The 26,543-nt window shown below is 37.8% G+C and overlaps 4 protein-coding genes, 1 long non-coding RNA gene and 1 other non-coding gene across 9 annotated transcripts; 3 read left to right on the plus strand and 3 right to left on the minus strand.

Moving 5' to 3' along the window:
- The first annotated feature begins 338 nt into the window (after nucleotides 1–338).
- Nucleotides 339–6,158, plus strand: LOC110868700 (chaperone protein ClpB3, chloroplastic). The gene is made up of 10 exons (XM_022117939.2): nucleotides 339–871; nucleotides 1,462–1,680; nucleotides 1,781–2,018; nucleotides 2,126–2,321; nucleotides 2,882–2,936; nucleotides 3,024–3,174; nucleotides 3,250–3,558; nucleotides 3,657–3,922; nucleotides 4,665–5,591; nucleotides 5,689–6,158. Exons 1-10 carry the CDS (start codon nucleotides 614–616, stop codon nucleotides 6,013–6,015), a joined length of 2,946 nt encoding a protein of 981 aa, XP_021973631.1. The 5' UTR covers nucleotides 339–613; the 3' UTR covers nucleotides 6,016–6,158.
- On the minus strand, nucleotides 6,015–8,248 carry LOC110868701 (pentatricopeptide repeat-containing protein At3g29290). 2 transcript variants are annotated; one of them, XM_035975321.1, is made up of 3 exons: nucleotides 6,494–8,138; nucleotides 6,395–6,429; nucleotides 6,015–6,325 (listed from the first exon to the last, which is right to left on the minus strand). In XM_035975321.1, the coding sequence occupies exons 1-3, from the start codon at nucleotides 7,823–7,825 to the stop codon at nucleotides 6,271–6,273; spliced, it is 1,422 nt and encodes a 473-aa protein (XP_035831214.1). In that variant the 5' UTR covers nucleotides 7,826–8,138; the 3' UTR covers nucleotides 6,015–6,270. The 2 variants fall into 2 exon arrangements, with proteins under 2 accessions (XP_035831214.1, XP_021973632.1); XM_022117940.2 differs by having other exon boundaries at nucleotides 6,041–6,325; nucleotides 6,395–8,248.
- On the plus strand, nucleotides 7,982–11,620 carry LOC110868703. 2 transcript variants are annotated; one of them, XM_035975322.1, is made up of 6 exons: nucleotides 7,982–8,095; nucleotides 8,428–8,595; nucleotides 10,891–10,964; nucleotides 11,045–11,124; nucleotides 11,205–11,356; nucleotides 11,431–11,620. In XM_035975322.1, exons 1-6 carry the CDS (start codon nucleotides 8,065–8,067, stop codon nucleotides 11,502–11,504), a joined length of 579 nt encoding a protein of 192 aa, XP_035831215.1. In that variant the 5' UTR covers nucleotides 7,982–8,064; the 3' UTR covers nucleotides 11,505–11,620. The 2 variants fall into 2 exon arrangements, with proteins under 2 accessions (XP_035831215.1, XP_021973633.1); XM_022117941.1 differs by having other exon boundaries at nucleotides 7,988–8,095; nucleotides 8,416–8,595.
- A 1,088-nt stretch (nucleotides 11,621–12,708) lies between these two features.
- LOC118480841 lies at nucleotides 12,709–12,861 on the plus strand. Its single transcript, XR_004863822.1, has one exon. It is a non-coding gene; the product is annotated as a U4 spliceosomal RNA (small nuclear RNA).
- A 267-nt stretch (nucleotides 12,862–13,128) lies between these two features.
- On the minus strand, nucleotides 13,129–16,154 carry LOC110868699. Of its 2 annotated transcripts, none has more exons than XR_004862823.1 (5): nucleotides 15,918–16,154; nucleotides 15,274–15,594; nucleotides 13,789–13,953; nucleotides 13,556–13,647; nucleotides 13,129–13,458 (listed from the first exon to the last, which is right to left on the minus strand). It is a non-coding gene; the product is annotated as an uncharacterized LOC110868699 (long non-coding RNA). The 2 variants fall into 2 exon arrangements; XR_004862822.1 differs by having other exon boundaries at nucleotides 15,901–16,154.
- A 2,604-nt stretch (nucleotides 16,155–18,758) lies between these two features.
- LOC110868698 (probable galacturonosyltransferase 13) lies at nucleotides 18,759–25,938 on the minus strand. Its single transcript, XM_022117938.2, has 6 exons — nucleotides 25,319–25,938; nucleotides 23,496–23,551; nucleotides 23,250–23,405; nucleotides 22,131–22,724; nucleotides 21,324–21,626; nucleotides 18,759–19,582 (listed from the first exon to the last, which is right to left on the minus strand). Exons 1-6 carry the CDS (start codon nucleotides 25,527–25,529, stop codon nucleotides 19,301–19,303), a joined length of 1,602 nt encoding a protein of 533 aa, XP_021973630.1. The 5' UTR covers nucleotides 25,530–25,938; the 3' UTR covers nucleotides 18,759–19,300.
- Nucleotides 25,939–26,543: the final 605 nt, after the last annotated feature.

Here is a 26,543-nt window from a genome sequence, read left to right on the forward strand (position 1 = left end):
GATTTTATATACTATTAAAATTATTATGCATCAAAGAGTTGTTCATTATACTCTTGTGCATATAAGAGTTGTACTTTGTGTCTAAATGACTAAATTGTCCTCGTAGTTAACAAATTTTTAGATGGAGTTAGAAATTTGAACTCAAATGATTAAGAAAAGTGGCTATGGGGACTCAGGGCGTTAAATATTTTGATTTTGGAGTCAAGTGATTAAAACCCCTAAAACACATGTACTCAAAAAATAATTTACCCTATATTATTATTATTTAATAAAAAAGTGTAACAATAATTTTATGATATCTTTAATGAATGAATTTATCGTACCCTACAAAAAAAAAAAAAAAAAAAAATTATTGTGGATAGTAGTTATACACTAGACAACTCTTCTCGTGTTCTCTTGAACCATCCTCTTCCTTCACCCCCTTGTTAATATAACTACTTTTCTCCATCTTCACTCAACATTTTCTTTTCTTTTCAGAAGCTACCAGAACAATTTCTAGAACCCTAACTTTTCCATATTCTCACTCCATCTCTCTCTACTTCAATCCTCTCTCTCTCTCTCTCTCTCTCTCTCTCTCTCTCTCTAGGTTTACACTTACACTTCTCCGGCATCCATGGCTACCACGGCGACCTTCTCCGGCGTCCGCATCTCATCCATCTGTACCAACAGATCATCATCAGCATCATTCGCTCAGCCGTCTGTTTCCGTCAATTCCTTCTCTAAACCTAGACGAATTGCTGTTCGCTCGCTGAAATTGAAGAGTAGGAGTAGTGAGGTTTTGTTGCGCAATCGCATTTCCGATAGATTTGGCGGTAAAAGTTCTAGTTCTCGGTCCTTTGTTGTTCGGTGTGATGCTTCGTCCAATGGAAGGGTGAGTTGTTCATGTGGTTATGTTGTTTTGATTAGTTGTGTGGTTATTGTTAGTTGTTATTTGGATTGATTATGATTGGAAGCATAAGGTGTGGTGGAGGTTTGATATAATTATGAGTTTTAAATTGGATCAGGAAGTAGTTAATTAGCTGTGGTTGAATGAATTACAGAAACTGAACATAGAAGGATTATGAGATTACTTGTGATTTTCGTTAGTTTACTGTGGTTATGTTAATCAATTGGATTGATTATGAGGAGTGATGCGTTGTTAGGGATGTGAATTTGAGAAAGATTGGATCAGGAACTGGTTAATTAGCTATGGTTGAATGAATTATAGAAACTTGACATATCAGGATTCTGAATTTGTCTTCCTTAGAATACAATGTGCTCACAGTCACAATCATATAGTTGCTATCGATTATGAGATTTAGATTGGATCAGGAACTGATTAATCATTTATGGTTGAATGAATTATAGAAACCGAACATATCAGTATCATGAATTTGACTTATGAGTACAATGTGTTTTGTAATGAGTAGATGGATAGATTATTTTTTAGCATGGTATTCATATAGACGATTTCGTTTTCAGATTACTCAACAAGAGTTCACAGAGATGGCATGGCAAGCAATTGTGTCGTCTCCCGAAGTTGCAAAGGAGAACAAGCATCAGATTGTGGAGACCGAGCATTTGATGAAAGCTTTGCTGGAGCAGAAAAACGGGCTGGCTCGCCGGATATTCTCCAAGGCTGGTGTGGACAATACTCGTCTTTTAGAAGCTACGGATAAGTTCATTCAACGCCAACCGAAGGTGACATAGTGTTCTAGATACGATGGACTTATACATGTAACTGTTAATTATGCGATGCTTATAACATTGCCTTTTCTCACTTGGTCCTTCTAAATGGCAGGTTATTAGTGAGTCAGCGGGTTCGATGTTGGGACGGGATTTGGAAAGCCTGATGCAGAGAGCTAGGGATTACAAGAAAGAGTATGGTGACTCATTTGTTTCTGTCGAACATCTGGTGCTTGGTTTTGTGCAAGATAATCGGTTTGGGAAACAATTGTTCAAGGAATTCCAAATTTCATTGAAAACCTTAAAGAGTGCAATAGAATCCATCAGAGGACGGCAAACAGTAATAGACCAGGGTATATACAGTTTAGTCATGTTAAGAGATCATGTTAAGAGGGAGAGATGATGAATTAACCCAAGTGGTCCTAATATGTTTTTTTCTCCTGTCTTTTTTGAACGTCAGATCCGGAAGGGAAGTACGAATCACTAGAGAAGTACGGTAAAGATTTGACTGCAATGGCCCGGGAAGGGAAGCTTGACCCTGTCATAGGAAGAGACGATGAAATACGCAGATGCATCCAGATTCTCTCTAGAAGAACCAAGAACAACCCTGTGCTCATCGGTGAACCAGGTGTTGGAAAGACTGCAATTTCCGAAGGGTAAGCTATAAACTAAGGTCTGTTAGTGCATATTTGTGTGTCCGTTACTGTGCAAATAGGCTAGATAGAGTGTGTGTTGTATATGTAGATGTTAACGCACGAGTCTTAGTCAGCGCATGAATGTTGCGTTTGACTTGTAGCCATACGTTGTGTGATGTATGAGCCATGCGTGTTAGTGTGCCAACGCATGAGTCATGCATGGAAGCTTCTAACGCGTGTCATACCCTATATATTGTGAGACATGTGTTGGACACCATAAGTTTTAGATTTTATTGAGATCGAACACACTTGTTCTAAACGATGTAAACTCTTTCGGTATGAAAGAATCTGTGTTGACTAAATGTTATGGTGCCAAAATTTCTACCGAATTTGTTTAATTATCTAAAACGTCCGTCTTGAACGTATTCTACACTAATAGTTAGGTTTATCGATCCGTTTTCACGTTTTTTCAAGGCCTTTTTGTATCCTACATATAATCTGAAATCGGATTTTATTTTCTATTGTTTACTGTCTTGAAATATCTTTATGTTGTATGCAATTTGATATTTTCTAATTTGCAGGCTTGCTCAGAGAATAGTGCAAGGTGACGTGCCTCAAGCGTTAATGAATCGAAAGGTGCATAATACTATACTCTAGACTTTTAACTTTCTAATCAATGTTGTTTGCATTGACTATTTGACTGACCTGTTATTTTCATCTCAGTTGATATCTCTTGACATGGGCGCGCTTATTGCTGGCGCAAAATATCGTGGAGAGTTCGAAGATCGACTCAAGGCAGTCTTGAAGGAGGTTACAGAATCAGACGGCCAGATTATTCTTTTCATTGATGAGATCCATACTGTCGTTGGAGCCGGTATATTAAAGTCCAGATAATCTTTTGTTATATGAAATATACTAAATATGATCTAAAGTCCGTATCTGTTTGTAGGGGCTACCAATGGTGCAATGGATGCTGGCAATCTGTTGAAGCCGATGCTTGGTCGTGGAGAGTTGAGATGCATCGGGGCAACAACATTAGACGAGTATCGTAAATATATCGAAAAAGATCCTGCACTGGAACGCCGTTTTCAACAAGTTTATGTTGACCAACCGACAGTTGAGGATACAGTTTCCATACTTCGTGGACTGCGTGAAAGATATGAACTGCATCATGGAGTACGTATTTCCGATAGTGCACTTGTTGAAGCTGCAATTCTCTCAGATCGTTACATCAGTGGACGCTTTTTACCAGATAAAGGTAATATAAATTTATATAAATCTAAAGATCAGCTGATTACCTCATGTTACATATATTAGCGTGATCGAACTTTATTGTGTGTATGTTGTGAATTGCAGCCATTGATCTGGTAGATGAAGCGGCTGCTAAATTGAAAATGGAGATTACGTCAAAACCTACTGCACTTGATGAGATCAATCGTGCGGTTTTGAAACTGGAGATGGAGAGGCTATCGCTCACTAGCGATACAGATAAAGCTTCAAAGGACCGGTTGAATCGGCTCGAGGCTGAGCTGGCGCTCTTGAAGGAAAGGCAAGCCGAGTTGACCGAACAATGGGAGCATGAAAAGAGCGTCATGACGAATATGCAATCCATTAAAGAAGAAGTGAGTCAACATCTGATTGATTTATTTATATAGTCTTAAAACAAAAGGTCGGTGGGGTTTCCCACCGACCATTCTAACCCCTGAACTTTTGACAAATGACAATTTAACCCTAGACTTCTAATTCATTTTAAAACTTCTGGTTTTTTCACTTCCCTAAACTTTTGACAAATGACAATTTCAACTCTAGAATCATATTAAAACTTTTGGTTTTTTCACTTCACATCCTTAAACTTTTGACATGAAACACTATTAACCCTCATCTTTAAGTAAGTTACACACTTGTAACTTTTGGTAATTGACAACTTTGACCCATCAACCTGTTAAACTTAATGACTTTTATGACTTTACACTGTAACGTGGGACCCATTATTATACTTTTTTATATCTATGCCTAACCATGTTAATGTCTAAATTACTTTTACGACCGCAATGATTGAGACATACTCTATTTTTTATCTATGTTTAATGACATTACAAAGTAAAAAACACATAATGTCACGCGCGGGCACCACACATTAATGTCATCATCGTACGCTGTAACCGCAATGCTTATATAGGTTACACTGAGTTAGATCGGATACGTCGAAACACACGTTTTCATATAGTTAACGCATCACATAATGTGCTGTCAGCTATAAACAACTAAGGCGTCGCCGCCACAACGCGCGGCTTGTGGCAGTAATCTAGTTTTACTTTTACTCCATTTTTCATGATAATATAACTAAACCGGCATAATTTTCAGATCGATCGGGTTAATCTGGAGATACAACAAGCAGAGCGTGAGTATGATCTGAACCGTGCAGCTGAGCTGAAATACGGGAGTCTGAACTCATTATTACGTCAACTTGAAACTGCTGAAAAGGAATTAGTCGAGTATATGAGTTCGGGAAAATCTATGCTTCGTGAAGAGGTTACCGGTGATGATATTGCTGAGATCGTGAGCAAATGGACCGGAATTCCGCTATCAAAGCTGAAACAATCCGAAAGGGAGAAACTCTTGTATTTGGAGGACGAGTTGCATAAACGGGTCGTGGGTCAGGATCCTGCGGTGACATCAGTAGCCGAAGCGATCCAACGGTCCAGAGCGGGCCTATCTGATCCTCATCGTCCAATAGCTAGCTTCATGTTCATGGGACCCACGGGAGTTGGAAAAACTGAGCTGGCAAAAGCACTTGCGTCTTACTTGTTCAACACTGAGGAGGCTCTCGTAAGGATCGACATGAGTGAATACATGGAGAAGCATGCAGTTTCTAGATTAATCGGGGCCCCACCCGGATACGTAGGGTACGAGGAAGGAGGACAGTTGACCGAGATAGTACGCAGGAGACCATATGCGGTCATCTTGTTTGACGAAATCGAAAAGGCTCATGCTGATGTGTTCAACGTGTTCCTCCAGATTTTGGATGACGGCAGGGTGACCGACTCGCAAGGTCGTACAGTCAGCTTCACCAACACCGTCATCATCATGACCTCAAACGTGGGCTCACAGTACATACTAGACACTGATGATGACTCTGCGCCAAAAGAACAAGCTTACGAGACCATAAAGCGGAGAGTAATGGATGCAGCCAGGTCAATCTTTCGACCTGAGTTCATGAACCGGGTTGATGAGTATATAGTGTTCCAACCCCTCGACCGCTCCCAAATCAACAGAATTGTTCGATTACAGGTAAGTTGCAGTGTTGCACAACATTTAGTACTTAAAAGTGTTTGATTTAATAAATTGTTATTAATGGGTTTTATACTTTTATGCTTGTGATCATCAGTTGGAAAGGGTACAGAAGAGGATAGCAGACCGGAAGCTAAAGATTGAGGTAAGTGAAGCTGCGGTTGAACTTCTCGGGAGTCTCGGGTATGATCCAAACTACGGTGCTCGACCTGTGAAACGGGTGATCCAACAGTATGTCGAAAACGAGCTTGCAAAGGGTATTTTAAGAGGAGAGTTTAAAGACGAGGACACCATATCCATTGACACAGAAGTCACGGCTTTCTCCAACGGTCAACTCCCCCAACAGAAGCTAGTCTTCAAGCGTGTTGACTCACCATCCGGTGATGCAGCCGAGGGTCAAGAAGCAGTGTCACAAAGTGTGTAGATTCCGAACCCAACCAACATGTAGATGATATATAAGATTGCAACGTTTACCATTAGCAATACATGTACAACTAGCATGCATAATAAACGCTTACGCTACGAGTCTTTTTGCTACTTTCGAAAATAAATCTACATTATAATACAGATTAGCTTCTTGGTAAAAATTGCAGCATCATTGCTCGTGTTTTATGATCAGACGAAAGCCCAAGTTCACGCATTTCCTGGTACAACTTGGTTGCCGACTCGGTCTTTTCTCTTAGACAAAAACCTTGAACCGCGGCGTTGTAAAGATGCGCATTCGGTGGAACCAGCTGCACATCGGTTCAAACCATAATAAACAGACTGAACAAAAAATTGCAAGTAATTTTAAACAGACTTACTTTGAGAATCTCATGCACTTCATCATAAAGAGAACCCCAGATGCAAGATCTAATCAATGACAACAGAGTTAATGTATCTGGAGTTTTCTTTTGATGAACCATATGTTGGTATACTTGCAACGCGACTTTCGGCTCGTTTCCAACTTCACAAGTTCCAATCACCCGACAGTACGATGTAACCGGAACCTCTAATCCCGAATCTTCCATTTCCCATAATATCTGCAAAGCTCTTCTCCACGCACCAACTTGCTTGCAAGCCGTTAACGCAGTGTTATACAAATGCAACCCGAGTGCAGACGGGGTCTCATGCTGGATCTTTTCGAAAAGCCGAAGCGCATCACCGTATTGCTCGGCTCTACACAATGCAACAAGCAGTGCATTCCATGTGTATGATGTGGGAACATGCCCTAAAGACTTCATGCAATCGAAGACTTTAAACGCGAGATTCACCTGACCGTTGTTCCCGAGCGAGTGAATCAATGCGTTGAATATGATAACGTTCGGATTCTCTTTTCTTTTCATCATACCGCGAAAAACAGTCAACGCGAAATCCCATCTTCCGTCTTTCGCAAACGCGATTATAACACTTTCCATGGTGCGCGAATCCGGTTCCACCCTGTGTTGAACCATTTCAAGATACGCTTCGATCGCTAATCCATACTGACTAGACGCAAGAAACGTGGTAACCAATAACCGATACGTCACTGCATTCCCAACACAGTGGTTATCCTTCATCTTTCTCCAAACAAACTCAGTTTTCGCCCAATCTTTATTACCCCTGCATAATGTCAGCATCATGTTAAACAAAACTTGATCAACCTTGTTCTTGTTAACTTCATCCGTTACGAGCACTTTAAACATTTCGAATGCAGCTTCAAAGCCTCTAGCTTTCACAACCCCTTGTAAGATCAAGTTGTAACTATGTGCGCTTGTCCGATCGTCTGATTTCATCGTTTCGAACACTTGTAACGCATCATCAAGCTCTCCATTCCTCAACAAACAAGATAGCAGGGCATTAAAGGCATGTGATTCAGGTCTCAGACCCATGAAATCCATTGAAGCGTAGAGCTCGATCGCGCTTCGAACCTTATCCGCCCTGCTAAGCTTTAACAGGCGCCTTGATAGATTCTTTTCATCTCTTTCCTCTAAAAACTGCAGCCTAACATCTTCATCCCCATCTTCCCACAAGGAATTTTCCTTAACAACTGAATCATATGCAATTGAAGCCTTGACTACAGATTTATCCGGTCTAGAAGCTCTGGAATTCCTGCAGGAACTTACTGTTTTTGGCTTTGCACACCAACTGTTCGATGAAATGTCTGAACGAAAAATTTCAGAAAATCTTGAATTGGGGAACTGGGTATTATAGTATTCAGAAAACCCAATATTTATTATATGAAATACAACCGGAGTAGTAAAAGACGTTGCCATAAATCGAGAGTAGAGTAGAGCTTGTTGGAACAGGTTTTGGGGACAATTTGACTACTATCTGAAAGAAAAAGAAATAACAATTTAAATATCCAAAAAATGTACAACCTTTTATGCACAACATACAAACCAAGATACATGTCATCGCGCCTAATTTTCCAAAACCCTTTTTCAGTTTTTGAGGCCCCCAATTTTCCAAAACCCTTTTCAGTTTTCTCTCAAGATTTTCGAGCAACGATTGAATGGAAGAAAAAGACGAGCTTACACAGATTGGTAAGTTTTGCTTTGTGTATGCAGTGGTTTTGTTCCAATCATACCAATCACCTTTAATTACAATTAGTTGTCTATTCTTGCATATATGACCTGTTCCGAAACGTTCATTACACCCAAAACACTCCCCTTTTGCTAGTTGATTTTAGGGCAGTAGGTTTGGGGGGGGGGGGTGGTAATTCAAAGTGGCTTACTTGGTTAGTTGAGCTACAATTACAAACCTACCCTCTATGAATATGGAAACTACAATTAAACCCCCTATCGTATCATGCCCGATTAGTTACAACTTTACGAACTTATGAATGTTTTGTCGTAATCCACAGATAAGGTTGAAGAGGATGAACAAGGTGTATGCGAAGCGGAAAACGTAACAACAGAGGGAGTGGAGGAGGAGCGGTCAAAGATGGAAGGAATGGCATCCATAGCATTGTTACCCGACGGGTCAATTTCGGGTCATTTTGTTCGTCTTCCTCATTCTGTTTGTTACGGCATTCATGGCACTGGTATCTTCTTATGTTGGTCTTGGTTAGAGTTGTATTCCCATTACCTTTGCAACCCCTTTGCGAGATCCTTATTGAAGATTTTTTTTTGAGTAAAATGCCATTTTCGTCTATGAGGTTTGGTCAGTTTTGCGACTTTCGGACAAAGGTTTGTTTTTCCGCATCTGCATCCAAAAGGTTTGAAATCTTGTCATTTTCATCCGACTCGTTAACTCCATCCATTTTTCTCTCTTAAGTCAGGGGTATTTTCATTTTTTTTCCGTTAAGGGTATTTTGAATACTTGTACATAGGGGTGCAAACGAGCCGAGCCCGAGCTCGTTTAACATATGAAAGCTCAAGCTCGAGATCGGCTCGATTCGAGATTTATTTCTAAAGCTCGAGCTCGGCTCGAAGGTAATTTTTCAAGCTCGAGCTCGGCTCGGGCTTGACTCGTTTAGTATTTATTAATTAATTTATATTAATTATAATTATTATTATACATATAATTAAGAGAAAAATGCCCGGATAGTCCCTGTGGTTTCACCTTTTTTCACCTATAGTCCCTATCTTTCTAAAACTACTTGAATAGTCCCCAAGGTTTCACGTTTTGTTCTCGGATAGTCCTTGGGTCTAACATCAGTTTGTTTTCTCTGTTAAAATGATGTGAAATGACAAAAATACCCTTTCCTTAAAAGGCCAAACCATAGGGACTATCCGGGCATCTTCTTCATTTTTATTTATAAAAACCCACCACCACACTTCATCTTCAACCTCCACCCACCATCACTCTCCTCCACCCGAATTCGACCCCAAACTAAGCATATCTCGAATCCGAAATCGCACCAAATCTGGAACTGAGCCACTCGTGTCTCCAAAACAAACCTGAACAAAGCTGAAGCCGTCATCACCATTATCTACTCGCAAATCAACACATCGTGAAACCCGTCGGACCAGCAGCCGTGCCGCCGCCGCCGTGAGCGGCGACGCCGCTCCGTCTCCGACTCTTCAGCTCTCTCTCTCGTCTCTCTGTTTCTGATCTCCGTCGTCGGCGATGAAGGAACCGAGGTGGTGTGGGTGCTGTCGTCTGGGAAGCAAGAAGGAAGCCGGTGAGGCTCCGGCTCCTCCATGAGTGTTCGCCGGAGAAGTGAATAGGAGGGAAAGAGGGTGTTGTCGGCTGGTAACACCATCGACAGCCGGCAGTTGACTGGCTCCGGTCGTCGTCGACCAGGAGCATCACGAGAGAGAGAGAGAGAGAGAGAGAGAGAGAGAGAGAGAGAGCACGGGGCAGAGGATCTTGTGAGTGAAATGTGTTTTGTGTGTGTTTGCAGTATATAGATCGAGAGAGGGAGAGTTGAAGATGAGGTCTTCATGTTTGTGTGTTAGGTTTTTAGTTGAAAGAGATGAAGGCATTGAAGGTTTTGAGAGGATAAGTTTGCAAACAAGAAATGAGAGGGAAAGATAGATGGATCACTGTGGCGGTGATGGATTCGGGTGGAGGAGAGTGATGGTGGGTGGAGGTTGAAGATGAAGTGTGGTGGTGGGGTTTTATAAATAAAAATGAAGAAGATGCCCGGATAGTCCCTATGGTTTGGCCTTTTAAGGAAAGGGTATTTTTGTCATTTCACATCATTTTAACAGAGAAAACAAACTGATGTTAGACCCAGGGACTATCCGAGAACAAAACGTGAAACCTTGGGGACTATTCAAGTAGTTTTAGAAAGATAGGGACTATAGGTGAAAAAAGGTGAAACCACAGGGACTATCCGAGCATTTTTCTCTATAATTAAGTTATTTTTTTTATATTTATATAAATGGTAATGATTATTATATAAATATATGTTTAATATATTAATAAAAAATATATAAACAGAAAGCTCGTTTAGGCTCGCGAGCCGGCTTGAGCTCGAAAAGCGAAGCTCAGGCTCAGGCTCGCTTACTAAACGAGCTTGTTTTTTAGGCTCGAGCTCGAGCTCGTTTAAGCTCGGCTCGTTCGAGCTTTTTTTCGAGCCGAGCTCGAGTAGCTTGACTCATTTGCACCCCTACTTGTACATTATGCTAAATGCTTGTACATAAAGTGAAAAAGACCGAACTGCCCTTTAAGTTAACAAAAAAGACGGAAATACCCTGAGTTAACAGAGAAAAATGGATGGAGACATGGAGTTAACAAGACGGATGAAAATGGCAAGATTTCAAACCTTTTGGATCCGGATGCGGAAAAACAAACCTTTGGACGAAAGTCGCAAAACTAGCCAAACCTCAGGGACGAAAATGGCAGTTCACTCTTTTTTTTTGCTGATGAATGTGTGCAATGAAAACAGAATTAGCATGTGAAAGGGAATGCAGCAGGGGTGAGGATTACCGGTTGGTCAAATTAACGATAATCGACTTCAACGTACGTCCTCCGATGTTTCTTTTTGACGTTTAGCTTTAAGAGTTGTTTCCGTTAAGTTCTTAAGTGTTGCAGTCTTGCAGAGCAAGAAAGAACAAGATGTAGTGGTTGAAAGACGCGGTCATGATGCAGCACGGTTATGTAACGTTGATCATGCTCATGGGTAACGAATCTTTCTAATTACGTGCATGATCTGATTTAGAATTTGAATATCTGAGGTTTTCGGTGTTCGTTTTTATAAAGATGGGAGAAGGATGTTGTCAATTTGGTTGACCAGAAGCACCAGAAGAACAAGATTGTGATTTCGTTCGAGTGTGAAACGCTTAAGGCAGATGAAGCAGCAGAAGAGCATGTTAGACGGTTTATGCCTAAATTAACCGGTCTGGATGCTGTCGGTGAGCATCTATTTTAACTGTTTAAAGTGAAATTTGCCGTTTTTTGGCTCTGAATCGGCATGTTAAATTTGCAGTTAATATTGGGAAGATGAGTATCACTGGCTTGGATTTCAACACAGTAGTGGGACCTACAGAGCAAAGTTCTTAAACTGAGGATCCAAATAACATTTTCAAGCTAACATCTGGTTGTAACTTTAATCATGTGAGATTGTTAATAAACTGAATTGCATGCTATTGGTTACTAGTGTCATGTCTTGGACTTGATGTGTTGGTTTGCTGTTCGTTTTGGAGCCGAGGGTCTCTTCTGGAAGCAGCCTCTCTATCCCTAGGGATAGAGGCAAGGTCTGTCTACATCCCACCCTCCCCAGACCCTATGAGTAGCTTTGCTATTTGTGGGATTTACTGGGTATGGTTGTTGGTGGTTGTTGGTTGGTTACTAGTGTCATGAATTTTTCACATATTGCAAATTCACCCTTTGAAGTTTGAACTATAATTGATGTACAAAAGTCAAAAACTTGTGAAAAGTGACTCATCTTGAAGAGAGGTGACTGTTTCAAAAGTAGTATTCTTATTATGTCCAGAGATCATTCAAATTACTAAACTAGGGGGTCCTAACCAAGGGGCTGTTTGGCAACTTCTGAATGGTTAAGTGCTGAACCAATAAGAGGTCTGAATCATTAAGTGCTTAACTAGTAAGAGGTCGGAACCATTGAGAGCCAGTATAATGCTTAACAGCTCGTCAGATGCAAATGTCTGACCAATTCAGAGTAGAGTTCTTAACCATTCAGACTCTGTATAATGCTTAACAGCTCAGAGGCAAATGTCTGAACAATTCAGACACCTGCTCCCGAAACAAACAGTCTGAACCATTAAGTGCTGAACCAGTAAGAGGTCTGAACCATTAAGAGCTAAACAAACAGCCTCCAAGACAGAAAGTATTGAGCATTGACCGTAGATTAATCATCTAACCTTCTGTAATTAGTGTGTTGAACATGATGATTGGAGGAAGAAGAAAAAGTTATGCAATTTGGCTGCCTTTTGATCCCATTGACATGAGAACATATCTTCGCGTTACGTGTTCTCTCATTCCCACTTAATTTGTTTGATAATTATCATTAACCTTCTTAACTTAATCACCAAGTGTTTGTAATTAACAATCACCAAGTGATTGTATTTGCAGAAACACATAATGATGATGTATAGTTAGTTAGCTGGCAATTAGAATAAGTAGAAAATAGCAGAAGTATCATAGAGCAATTTGAAATGTTGGTTGATCCCACATCGGGGGGAAGGTGTGAAAGGAAGTAGGGGTTGTGGTGTATAAATAAGGTGCTGGGGGTGAAGGTAAAAGCATCTTTGCGCTTGGGGCAATGACGCAGCTAATGAGGTAATAACCGAGGCGCGTCAATTGCTGGTTGAAAACTATTTCCAAACCCCCTCCTCGGCTTTGGGTCTCCCTTGGCCGTCGAGAATTTCTGGAAGGACTCCCTTTTAAGGGTAAAGTCCTACAATTTCTAGTCTTTATTTTTTTTTTTATTTTGCTTAATTACATGTGTATACATGTTTTTCTTTGTTTTTAAACATTTTGTTTTTATTTTGCTTAATTACATGTGTATACATGTTTTCCTTTGTTTTTAAACATTTTTTTTTATTTTGCTTAGTTACAAATGTATGTTTTCCTTTGTTTTTAAACATTTGGTGACATCTAAAAAGTTGATCATAATATAAACCATTTTACAAGGAAAACGGTTCGAGTACAAGTTTGCACACACTTGAACAACATGAACATGTATAGGCCATAAATCTCGTCTCAAGACACCATGATCGAAAACCATAATCCTCAATGCATAATCATATCCACTCAAGACACGAACGCAAGAAAACAAAGACCATCAGAGACTCAAACCGCGTAAAATTCACAAATACAATAAACAAAACACAAAACTAAAAAACAAACTAATTGTATAAATATGCCCCTGTAAATTGTATGGTATTTCCCTCCGTATTTATCCTTTATTTTCTTTGAGTTTTATTATTATTAATTCAAGATCTTCATTGTCCAGCCATTCATCAAATGCAGTATTATCACCAACAATCTTCATCTGCAATAAGTTAACAAAATATCTACTTTAATTCAAAATTCCAAAAAAAAAAAAAAGATTTCATAAGCCGTAATGACGGAATCAAAGACTAACCAACCTAAAAACATTTTGACCCGCGGTTGGTTATCGCTTCTCATAATATAACACACCCACATTTGTTTTGTTTCAGGTTATTCATCTCTTTATTTCCTGGTAAATAACCAAAAAACGTTGCGTGATGTCAGAATAAGAACATATTAAAAAAAAAAAAAAGAATAAACATTCCAAAAAAAAAAAAAAATTTAAGACACTATCATCAACTAACAATAGATTTGAAAATTTTAGTTGTACCTTTATCTTGGGGTGGTTGACTAACAACAACATGCATGGTTGTAATTCCATCGGGGACATCGCATAATCCATTCCTGCATTCTCCTACTGTTTTATTATTTTCCAGTATTTTTCCGGCACTAATTAATTTCAAATCTTTTATGTTCCTAGGAGCATTCGCCTTTTCTGTTACACAAACAAAAAAGACAACTTTCCAATTTAATAACAGAATCTTATAACGGTGTTAATAAAGCCACACCCCAAAATCTTATTTTCACACCCTATACGACCTGTATAGAATAATCTGACATGACTAGGGCTGCAAATGAACCAAACGAACGCAAACAAGACCTTGTTCGTGTTCGTTTGTTAAGAAATATATGTGTTCGTGAACCGTTCACGAACACTTATCGAACGAGATTTTATGTTCGTGTTTGTTTGTTAAGGAAATGAACTTGTTCGTGTTCGTTTGTGTTTGTTAATTTTAGGCGACGAACAAAATACGAACGTTGACGAACACAAACGAGCACAAACTAATGTTCATGAACATAAATAGAAACAAAAGAACACAAACAATCGTTTCATGAACAGAGTACATAATACCCTGACACTTATTAGATATTTAATTTGTCAGAATTTTGAATTATTTAAATAAATATAAAAACTAAAAACACTAATGAACTATCGAACACAAACGGACACGTTACCGAACGTTCACGAACATAAACGAACGAACACGACCTCTGTTCATGTTTGTTCATTTAACTAAACGAACGAAATTTCTTGTTTGTGTTCGTTTGTTTAATAAACGAACGAACACAAACAAACTTCCTGCCGAACGGTTCACGAACTGTTTGCCGAACGTTTGGTTCGTTTGCAGCCCTAGACATGACAAATATTGGGTCGTATAATGCTATACGGCTCGTATAAATGGAGAAAATATTAGGTCGTATAATATTCTATATGGGTCATATAACATATATGAGGTTTGGGTCGTCTAACATTATATGGGTCGTATAACATTCTATACGGGTCATATAACATTATACGGGTCGTATAACATATATGATGTTTGGGTCGTATAACATTATATGGGCCGTATAACATTCTATATGGACCGCATAATGTTATACAGTTCGTATACATGCAGACAAAAAACATTCTCCGACATTTTTTTTGTGCAACATACTCCTGTACGGCCCATATAACTCTATACGGGTCGTATAACATATATGAGGTCTGGGTCGTATAACATTATATGGGCCGTATAACATTCTATACGGATCGCATAAGGTTATACAGTTCATATACATGCAGACAAAAAAACATTCTTTGACATTTATTTTTGTGCAACATACTCCTGTACGGCCCATATAACTCTATACGGGTCGTATAGATGTAGGGGTGTGAAAATAAGATAATATGGGTGTGGGAATAGTGGGAGGCATCATATAATCGATACATCATATCTTATAATCCTATAAACATGAAGAACAATTAACAGACCTTTAGGCCATTGAGAAATGATGCTTTCTTTTAAGTTTGCAACACTTGCAGATGCCGGAAAGCTTTTCGGACCGATATCGGATCCGTCTATTAACCGGAATTTGATTTCTAGTGCATCTTGAACTCCAGACATCCTCCCTTTGCTCTAGAACAGAAACCCAGTATCCAAACACCCCTAATCTCAATTTTCTGGCTTTAATCCCAGAAAAATACAATCTTTATAAACTCAAATTAATAACCCTAGAAGCTGTTACAAATATGGTGTTAATTCTGGTCAACAACCATCAATTGTCATGCCCACTTTGCACCCTAAACAATCCCCTAACAAAAAAAAAAAAAAAAAAAAAAAATTAAACATGAATCAATCAAATCTACAATTAAAGAACCAAGATAATCAAATACCCACAAATTTTTATTATTATTATTATTTTTCTGATAAAAATTATTTCAAGAAATAAACAATACAAACACTAAACCTGCAACTAGATCAAGAAACTGATCCCAATAAAGTCTAAAACCACTAAAGAACATATGATCTACTCAAATCTTCAACTGGGTATCAATCAAAATCAATATTAAAATATGTTACACATGTATGATGATTGAAAGATTAAGAAAAATCCTTACTTTGCTCAAGAACTGACCTGGGTTGTGTTTGTTAACTTTAATCCACCAAATTAAAGAAGTAAAAATCTTGGTGGGATGCTTAATTAAACAATTGATGTGAAGAAATGAAGAAGAAAGAGGGGAAAATGGAAGAATAAAAATTGGGGTGTTTAATTGGTTCGGTGGGAGTTATCGAAATTCTTGAAATGTGTGGCCAAATATGCCGAATTTTCTTCATCTTTTCTCTTCGTTTACTCCTCCCAAAAGATCATAGGATGGTCAATTGGTCCTCCCAAAAGATCATAGGATGGTCAATTTGTCCATGGCTTAATTCTTTACGACCAATAGGTCGTGGGTTCGATTTCTACAAGAAGTTTTTTTTTTTTTTTTTATTTATTGAGTTTTCTTCTGAATTAGTGTATAGGCATTATGCCTAGTGGAGATAGATATGATCGGGTGGTTTCGCTGGTGGCACGATGATACTCCAGTGGTCCGTCGGTGATCCAAATTTGCAGTTCAAAAAAAAAAAAAAAAGCCAAGTAGACAACTAGTTGTTTGTACCCGGGCGTTGGGGTGGAACATGTATATTTTATGTGAAAGAAAACCCACAGGTTATGATGGCGATGCAATAGGATATCGGTCGTTATGGATTTGGTCAGTGGTGGATCTAAGAACATTTTTCATTTGGTAAAGAAAACCCGCAGGTTATGATGGCGATGCAATAGGATATCGGTCGTTATGGATTTGGTAAGTGGTGGATCTAAGAACATTTTTCATTGTGTTCCTTTTGGTAGATTTTCACTAATTATCACTATTTATTTTTCCAAATCATACAAGGTTATCACTAATTTTTTTCCGTTTTTCCAAACCGAATGGATTCCTGGGAATCCACAAAAGTGGCCTAGATCCGCTCTTGGATTTGGTATTGTGTTAAAAACTTGGGTACTATATTAAAAACTTTTGTGTTGTTTGTGTAATTTAATGGAACTTGAGGGTTACAGACTTATACTTATAGTGTAAAGTGTTGTGCCTTAATTGTGTAATTAAGGGAACTTAAGGGTTACAACATGTAAATCGGTGGTGAGTATGGTATTCAACGTGGTATTTTGCTGTGTAATATAATCTATGTGTTAATATCTCGGTATATCATCGACATATCAGCGATATATCGGTTTCATGTCGATGTATTGGTGCAAAAAATCAGTATCGATAATATCAGCAATATTGATCGATATTGAACCAATATTTGATCGGATATATCATCGATTTCCCGATATCAATACATTTCTTCATATTTCTATCATTTGGCTTTCCTCTTGTTGCTGCTATTAGTGTTTTAAGTCTTAGTTGTTAGTTGTTACTATTATATATTAGTGTTTAAGTCTTAGTGAGTTCCTACTTGCTACAATTGTTAGTGTTTTGCAAGTTGCAAAAGGTTAATTTATTTATGGTAGGAGAGTATACTGAATTGTTAGTGTTAAATTGCTATATATATAAATTTAGCATTATATTAAAATTACCGACATCCCACCACGATAACCAATATCTCAAATATCGGTCCTTGACTTATATTCAATATTTTACCGCATTAACTACTTATTGCATCCCGAACACGCCAAATTAGTTGTCATATCATATTTTCATTTATCCCCAAAACACAATCATTTGCTTTCAATGTTTCTTCAGTTTCGAACGCCTTTTTATATTAAAAAAAAAATACAATATACATATGTGTAAGAGAGTAGCCAATGAGCTAGTGGTGGAGTGGTAAGGGAGAGACCTTGTGTTCCAAGTGACTCAAGTTCAATTCCTGCCCATAGCATTTAGTTTCTGCGGCACCTGGTGATGATGGGAGACTAGGCGAGTAGGCGGCGATCGCTAGTTCGATCCTTGAACTGAGCGGGTTTTACCTCACCGCACTGTCGTGCCTTCGGGTGAGTGTTCACGGGCTTCGGCCCTAGGTGGGGGTTTTCCCCGGTTCGGAAGGCGAGTGTATCCCGATGTGGTGAATTTCGCCAGTAGCCCATTTGGAGGATTCGTTGGCCGTTCAAAAAAAAATATGTGTAAGAGAGTAATCTGTCTGTTGATGGTTTAAAGGGCATTAACCATTACCTATGGTCTAACGTTAACATTAATACAATGAACAAGATATGAATGGTTAAGTTATGTATAAATGTCAAATAGTTAAGATCTATTTAATGCACCAACCGTAAAGTCAATGGTTCAACAACTCTTAATTACATTGAATGTATTATAATTACAACTGCTAACTTTAAATCATGGGGTTAGTTTAATTTATTTATTATTATTTTTTTTAACAACAAATTTAGATCACTGACGGACCACTCGAGTATCATTGTGCCATCAATGGAACCACTCGATCATATCCATCTCCACCAGACAATAATAATAATGTCTATATACCAATTCAAGAGAAAACCCAATAAATCTGGGAAAAACCCCTTATGAGAATCGAACTCAAGACCTAATTATCCTTAAGCCTTATCTCACCCCTAAGATGTCACTAGGCTATAATGCCATGGAGTCTAGGACCTTAAATCGTTAACAACATATCAAGGAGTCTAGGACCTTAAATCGTTCACAACATATCAATCATCATAAATAAACAAGAATCAGAAATAAAAAGGCAAAGTAAGACGATAACCAAAGGGCTTGTAAATTAGCGGTATCTAAAGCTGTTATGTTTGAGCGAACAGCGAGAACTAAATATGTAATTTCTCAAACCTAGAGACCAAAACATACCAAGAGATCTACCCTTAACAGCTAAACTAAATTAATCCTGGATTTAAGAATTAAAAAAAAAAAAAAAAAAAAAAAAAAAAAAACCCTCTAAGAAGGAGTATATCAACAAGTAGATGAAATCTCGGATCAAAAAGAATTTACTGCACATTATAAATGTTTCCTCATGAATACAAATACTTGCCATATGTGATCTAAAAATAAAAATTCTCTACCCAAAGCACTTCCGACCTATCGTCGGACACAAATATGTAAAACTTTATAAAAAAATAAAAATAAAAAAAAGAAAACAAAATAATGATCTTTAATGACTTATCAAATTCAAAAACTGAAAGAATCATTGATTTCTTCACCTAATTAGGCTAAAGTTTGAACCTTTAAGGGGTAGCGGTAGCCACTTTCTTCTCTGGTGCATACTCGTTACATCCGACAGCTGGCATTCTTCAATCTTCATCCCCCGAATGATTCCTAATGTCTAAAAATATACTCACCCCCCCCCCCCCCCCGAAAAGCCGAAAATTGTCCAAATAAAGAAATTGTTATGTTACATACCAAAAGAATGAATCTTCATACACTTGTGCTGCCTGCCAATGACGCGTTAATCAGCAGATTAACCAATCAAAGAATCGTATTGAGATACCGGCTTCTTATATCATTGTCACTACTCCAAGATGTGGCAATTCTTGACAAACTCGTTGGAGTAGTTGACGTATTTTGACCAAAAAGGGCGGAGATGGTCGTAGCCTATTTGTAACCATGGTTTTGATTGGCCGTTGTAATGTATTACGGCAGCCTTTTGTACGCTCTCGATGCTTGTGTTTTTCTGGTACCCTAACCCTAGCATGTGCCATGATGGGTCAATCGGTTGAACATGGCCCCTAAATGCGATCAAAGCTGGTGGGAGAGTTCCAAGTTTCCATAGTGTCAAATTTGATTTCAAGTTCTGCAATAACATCCCATATGCACATTGTTAATTATAATTATTACTAATACTAATTAATAACTATAATTAAGGTTTAGTTGTGTTTAGCCCACGGGCCCAAGATTGGTTTATCTATGGTTTCTAGGGTTTATATGGATGGTTTTAAAAAAAAAACGCTTGAGGTGTGCGCCTCGAGGCGAACGGCCAAAAAACGAGTCTGAGGCGCGCCTCATGGGGTTTTTATTGTATATGCGCCTTAGAGGGGATGAGGCGCCTCAGGGGATTTTGATAGTTGTTTTTGACTTTTTGTGTCCATTTCATGCCTTTTTATGTGTGTTTTCGATGAATCTGATGATGAAATTAGTTAGTATTATTATTTTTAGAGTAAATTGCCAAAATTGTCTCCGAGGTTTGGGCATGTTTGCCATTTTCATCCAAAACAACTTTTTTGTACAATATAGTCCTTCACTTTTGGGATTTTTTTGCCATTTTCATCCAAACATCTAATTTGCTTTATTTTTTCTATCAAACATTTGGATGAAAATGGCAAAAACTCCCAAATCTCAGGGACGGTTTTGGCAAAAAAAAAAAGTAAGACGTTTGGATGAAAATGGCAAAAAATCCCAAAAGTGAAGGACTACATGGTACAAAAAAGTTGTTTTGGATGAAAATGGCAAACATGCCCAAGCCTCAGGGACAATTTTGGCAATTTGCTCTTATTTTTATACTATATAATTTTTATATTTATTTATAAATACCGCCTCGGCTTTAAGCCTCGTTTCGCCTTGAGGCTTCTTAGGCCTCGTGAGGCGGAGGGAAAACGCCTTGAAACTCGTTTCCGTTCTTTTAAACCTTGTTTATATGTTTCTCACTTGTATATTATGCAGTTAATATCGTTGATATATCCATGATATATCACCGATATATCGGTTATTGGTCCCCATGTAATATACCGGTGTCAAATATCGATCAAAATATCGGTACCAATCTTATCGGCAATATTGACCGACATATGACCGATATTTGACCAATATATCACCGATTTTCCCGATATCAGTACCTTTCTTCTTAGTTCTACCACTCGTCTTTCTTCTTATTGCCGCTATTAGTGTTTTAAGTCTTAATTATTAATCGTCGTAAATGTTCATGTTTCAAGTCTTAATCAGTTCCTACTTGCTACAATTGTTAGTGTTTAGCAAGTTGCAAAAGGTTAATTTGTTAATGGTAGGAGAGCACACTGAATTGTTAGTGTTATATTGTTGTATACATATATACTAGGTTAAAACCCCGTGTATTACACGAGTTGCATAATAAAAATAAACGTTTATATTCTTATCTATTTTCTGTTTAAAATTATTATTATTATTATTATTATTATTATTATTATTATTATTATTATTATTTAATATGATCATAATAAAAACAAATGTTTATCCTTATCTAAATATTTATTCTTATATAATATTTTTGTTTAAAATTATTATTATTATTATTTAATATGAAAGATAAATAGGAAATAAGGTGAGAAAGCATCAGAAAGTGACACGTGTCCAAAAAAAGATTTTTATTTATTAGTATAGGAAGATAAATTCTGCATGATATTAAAATTACCGATATCCCACCACGATAACCCATATATCAAATATCGGTCCTTGACCGATATCCGATTTTTAACCGCATTAATTGCATAAATGGCACCAACTACCAAGTATAAATAACGTAAAACAAACATGAACATAACATGGTTATTTTGTGTGTGTACCTCTTTGAACCACTCATGATATGTTTCTCTAATGTTGGTTTTTCTCCATGCACGCAAGTCGAAAACATTCATCCCATAAGCCCAAGCACACTCGTTAGGGTCCAAACTTTTAGCCACTAGTGGGTGAGAAAAGTTGAAGTAATTTCTGAACCGTTTAGACATGACCCACAAATCTTCCCCTTTACAAGTTTCAACCGCTCCGTTGACTTTTCCATTGAGGTCAATTTCCCAGAGGGGAGATAAATCACGTTGAATTACAATATCATCATCTAAGAAAACCACCTTATCAAGATTCGGAAAAAGCTGCGTACGATAAGCATCGAAGGTTAATACATCAGCAATGCATCATGTAAAATCACCAAAAGGAAGGAGATATATACATACATATACATATATATATATATATATATATATATAGGGTTAGGGATAAATGAAAACTCATATGAGTTGTGAGAACTTAGAAAACATGGCCAAAACGAAGGCTTTTTCAAAAGAAGTTTTTACCAAAAATCATAAAAAATCAACTTTTCCAAAAAAAAAAAAAATAGTTTTGTTGATTTACACCACCGTAAAAAACCCTTGCCGTGGGTGTAAATGCTAATGTCAGCAACTTTTTACAGTGCCGCTCGGAAAAAAAAATGTTTTTTACAACTTTTCATCTACGCGTGTGCAAAAAATGGTGGCAAAACTCGCACGGGAAGTCGGAGTTCTTACAACTCGCGCGGGGGGGGGGGGGGGGGGGGGGGGGTTTCTCTTGATCCGAAGCCTCTATATATATGTGTGTGTGTTATATATGTGTAATGTTACCTCTGGGAGATATATGCGGAGATGATTAAGCAACGATATGTACTTGGGGCTTCTCGCCTGCAATTTGGACGCGAATAATCTTGGAGTAGTACCGTCACCAAGGTTAGCCCCGGATACATGATTTCCATGATAATAATCTCGAATTCCGTTATGATTCTCCATAGCTTCAAGAACCGGAACATTGTCTCGGGTCAACCAGTCAAACTGATGAACACCTTTGACTTCAACAATGGCAGGGGAGATGGGATTCAAGGCAAACCATGAGTGCATGCCCGCGTAAGTTTTCTTATCGGTTATCACATGAAAGACGATTTTCTCCGGTTTTAGAGATGACCGGACTGCGGAAGTGACTACAACGGATGCCGCCAGAATATTGTCGGTTGCAAGGATAAAATGATAATATGAGTTGTCGGAAAGAAGCGGGAGTAGTTCCGGCGACGGCAACTGCCGCCGTGCATGAGCGTTAGATGAGTACTCATCGGTCAATCTTAAAGAGAGACAATGAATGCCTTTTGGGACCGAACTTGCGGCAAAGTGTTTGTTCATTAGTTCTTGGAGTTTCGATTCTCTAATCTCCTTCTCCGACCTCTCCATCTGTCAATTTTAGTAGCAAAAACATTAACCAACGAAATGAAAAGGTATTCTAGGTTCAAACATGTAGACAACGTAAATATTAGAGTAAAATGTCATTTGCGTCCCTAAGGTTTGGCCAGTTTTGCGACTTTCGTCTAAAGGTTTGTTTTTCCGCACCTGGATCCAAAAGGTTTGAAATCTTGCCATTTTCATCTGGCTCGTCAACTCCATCCATTTTTCTCCGCTAAGTCAAGGGTATTTCTGTCTTTTTTGTTAACTTAATAGGCAAGTTGGCCTTTTTCACTATATGTAAAAAGACCAAATACCCCTAAAAAGACCGAATTGCCCTTTAAGTTAACAAAAAGGACAAAAACCTTGACTTAACGAAGAAAAATGGATGGAGTTAACGAGCCGGATGAAAATGGCAGGATCTCAAACCTTTTGGATCCAGATGCGAAAAACAAACCTTTGGACGGAAGTCGCAAACTGGCCAAACCTTAGAGACTAAAATGGCACTTTACTCTAAATATTAGTGAACCGACGTACCATGCCTTTCAATACAATAGCGAAATCTTTGGCGCTGTATGTGTTGCTGTTGATTTCGGAGACGAGATGTGTGAAGTTATCGGGGATTTTTAGGTCGGCTGGAACTTGTTCGGTGTTTACTTGATTAAGGATGTTGTATAAGTCTTTAACAAGCCTCTGTTAGACCAAACGGCAAGGTTTAAGTTTCTTGAAATAAATGTAAAAAGTAAAAAAGTGAAAGTAACTATGCGGTGGTATTTTTTTTACCCCTGAATCATCACCCCTTCCAAGAAGCTTTGGACCCAAACGTCTGCCTAAACAATCTGAAGCATGGAAATATCAATTAATAAGCGTCTTACCACATGCAATACGAACATTATAAAAGGGTATAACCGTATAACTCGAACCGAAAAACCTAAAAAAGAAATGGATCACAAACAAATAAAGTATGATAGTAGGTACATGGAATTAATATTCACCAGCCGAAAAGGTACATAAGAACCAAGAGAAACATGTGTAGGATAGAAGACCGTAGATGCAAAGGTACAAAATAACCTTTTTAAGGGAAAACAAGGTTTCGTAATGGAGATTTGTGAGCGTAAACAATTACTGTGTTACCGATACGATACCTATGTTTTTTTTACCGACTAACTCACACACCGACACACGCTTCTAATCCTACTCCTAAATCTACACCTTTGTCCACCACCATGGGACTTGAACCCTCAACATCATGGGAAACAGGGACATCTTTCCTCCACACCTTGATACCAGTAGGTAGGGGTGTCAATCGTGTCAGGTTGGCGGGTTGAAACGTGCAACACGAACCCAACCCATATTATTATTCACGTCAGAAAAACTCAACCATAACCCGCACACACATAAATTCGGGTCAACCCGAACACGGCATGTTTAAACCATTTTTTTTAAATGAGTCTTATATGTTGACGAGTTATAAGCGGGTTGTTGGGTTGTAAAATGAGTAATATGAATAGTTTTTTTTTTTTTTTGAAAAAAAAATGATAATCTTGAAAATTGATTGGAAATTGCAAGTGTATCTTCGGAAAAATGGAAAATGGAATAAAAGAATTATAAAAGTATTTTTTTTAATACTTAAACAGGTTAACGGGTCAACCTGAACCTGACCCGTATAAAAAACAAGACGTGTTAACCGACCCAAAACCTGGTTTTTCGTGTCAATTCAGGTTGGGTTTCGGGTTGTGTCAGGAATTGCCGCCCCTAACTAAGCTACAAGCCTTTTCATACCTATACCTATGAACACTTTGCAATGTTGAAAAAACTGATTTTTCTAAACATTTAGGATCAATTCAACTACCAACGAGAAGGTGTATGAAGGTGTATTCTGAGAAAACTTGGATAATAAGAACCGAAAGATGAAAAGAGTTTTATATATTAAATAGGAAGATAACTTTATTTGGGATTGGAACTACAATAAGTCAGTGATCACACTTTAATCACCATTCTATCCAGACGGTGATCCAACAAATCAAAAACCTCAAGCATCCGTTAAGTTCATGGGCGAAGCTTTTAAGGGGCGGGAGGGGGCGGCCGACCCCCCGAACTTTTCGCACAGTAGTGGAGAGTATGTAGTTTTCGTATAGAAATTTTTGGGTATATACGTTTTCAACCCCCCGGTTTTATAGAAATTTTTAGGTCCAGTGACTTCCGCCCCCGGGTCGGAAATCTCAAGCTTCGCCACTGGTTAAGTTCATCAAAAGCAACAATGTTACAAGATTTACGATTCTATATACTCAAAACTAGAAAGATCAAAACCAAATCAAATTGCTTGTTAAACTAATAAACCGAAATACCACATAACAATCCTCATCAAGTCAACATTTGACTTAAAAAGAATCCAAAATCTAGCACTTGTTGCCAGAATTTTGACAATGTCAATAACCCAAATCAAGATCTAGAAACACCAAACTGATGAAATCAAGAAACAACCACCACAACTTTTCAAGATCTAGAAACCAATCCCAATATCACAATAATCACACACAATTTTAAAAAAAAAAAAAAAAAAAAAAAAAAAAAAAAAAAAAAAAAAACAGATCAAGACAACATACCTATAGATGAGCACTTGTTGACACCTTCAAGGGTAACCAAAGCAGTAAGAATAAACACAAACGGCAACAAGAAAGCAAGAAACAAAATAGTATGAAACAAAGTCCTGTAAGAAATATGACGAGCTGCAACCTTGATCTTCATCAAATCAATAAGCCCATTACTGCTCGATATCGTTACACTTCTCATGCTAGGTGAGAAGTGTAGCTGCATAATGAATCAACAATCCCCTAATTCCTCAACAACCATAAACAACAAACCCTAACCCTAATTCTAATTCTAACCAATCCCCCCAATTTCATCATACCCAGATCACAAGATCCGCCAAGATTCAGACTTTCCAACAATTCAACCACTTTAATCAACACCCAATTGCTCGATTTCAATCAATTGATCCGATTTCAAGAATGTTGAAAAATTAGGGTTTTGAAAACCCAATTGGGGATAATAACAGAATCAAAGGGGGTTGATGATTGATCGGTTGATTAACTGGATTTGTATACAAGGGGTGGATTTGGATTTATATAGTATGCTGATTTTGCGTAGGCTTGTTCGTGAAAATTGCTTCAAACGGTCCGGATCCAAAATTAATTGTTGTTTGCTTTTTTTTTTCTTTTTTTTTTGGGTATGGAAAAGTATAAATTAAATCATTATCATAAGTTTGTTTATTAGTCAAAATCGTGTTCACACCCATGAGGCGCCATCACTACAAAATACGTACGGCCTAAAAATCTTAGGAAGTAATCAGGAAAGTAACGTGTCTAATCGACGAAAGAAACGTAAGAAACGTATACGTTTGAAAGTATTGTTATAGACTTATAGTGTTAGATTTACTGGGCATGAACTTGTTAAACGTTTTTAAAAACAATGGGATTTGTGATTTTACGATGCAACGTTTTTAACTAATGAAATACAAAAGTTATTGTGTTAAAAAAATTAAAAAAACTAGATTTAAACTTTAAAATGTCTATATAACATTTATTTTATTGTTTAGTTTGACTTGATCAATTATTCAGATTATACTTTTCTTGAATTTTGGGTCTTTTATTTGATTTTCGCTCATGTATATATGCATGTGCTTTTACTTGTATATGCTATGTTTTGTTAAAGAAATTTACTTGAATGTCTACTTGAATGTCTAAAGTCAATAATAGATGGCATTAAAATTGAATTTTAACATATTAAATATAGAAACAGGAGTACTAATTTGCTAATGTTATTGAAATG

The sequence above is a fragment of the Helianthus annuus genome, chromosome 7, assembly GCF_002127325.2.
Source record: "Helianthus annuus cultivar XRQ/B chromosome 7, HanXRQr2.0-SUNRISE, whole genome shotgun sequence".
NCBI classification, from domain to species: Eukaryota; Viridiplantae; Streptophyta; class Magnoliopsida; order Asterales; family Asteraceae; genus Helianthus; species Helianthus annuus.

What these genes read in the sequence shown, in the direction of transcription:
- LOC110868700 (XM_022117939.2), top strand. Translation starts at nt 614, where the DNA reads ATGGCTACCACGGCGACCTTCTCCGGCGTCCGCATCTCATCCATCTGT. An exon ending in ATGCTTCGTCCAATGGAAGG is followed by an intron (nt 872 to 1,461) that starts GTGAGTTGTTCA and finishes TTTCGTTTTCAG; the next exon opens with ATTACTCAACAAGAGTTCAC. An exon ending in ACGCTTTTTACCAGATAAAG is followed by an intron (nt 3,559 to 3,656) that starts GTAATATAAATT and finishes TGTGAATTGCAG; the next exon opens with CCATTGATCTGGTAGATGAA.
- LOC110868701 (XM_022117940.2), bottom strand. Translation starts at nt 7,825, where the DNA reads ATGGCAACGTCTTTTACTACTCCGGTTGTATTTCATATAATAAATATT. An exon ending in AAGTGCATGAGATTCTCAAA is followed by an intron (nt 6,326 to 6,394) that starts GTAAGTCTGTTT and finishes ACCGATGTGCAG; the next exon opens with CTGGTTCCACCGAATGCGCA.
- LOC110868703 (XM_022117941.1), top strand. Translation starts at nt 8,065, where the DNA reads ATGGAAGAAAAAGACGAGCTTACACAGATTG. An exon ending in AGACGAGCTTACACAGATTG is followed by an intron (nt 8,096 to 8,415) that starts GTAAGTTTTGCT and finishes CGTAATCCACAG; the next exon opens with ATAAGGTTGAAGAGGATGAA. An exon ending in TAACGATAATCGACTTCAAC is followed by an intron (nt 10,965 to 11,044) that starts GTACGTCCTCCG and finishes GCAGTCTTGCAG; the next exon opens with AGCAAGAAAGAACAAGATGT.
- LOC110868698 (XM_022117938.2), bottom strand. Translation starts at nt 25,529, where the DNA reads ATGCAGCTACACTTCTCACCTAGCATGAGAAGTGTAACGATATCGAGC. An exon ending in GAAGGGGTGATGATTCAGGG is followed by an intron (nt 23,406 to 23,495) that starts GTAAAAAAAATA and finishes TTGGTCTAACAG; the next exon opens with AGGCTTGTTAAAGACTTATA. An exon ending in CTATTGTATTGAAAGGCATG is followed by an intron (nt 22,725 to 23,249) that starts GTACGTCGGTTC and finishes TAAAATTGACAG; the next exon opens with ATGGAGAGGTCGGAGAAGGA.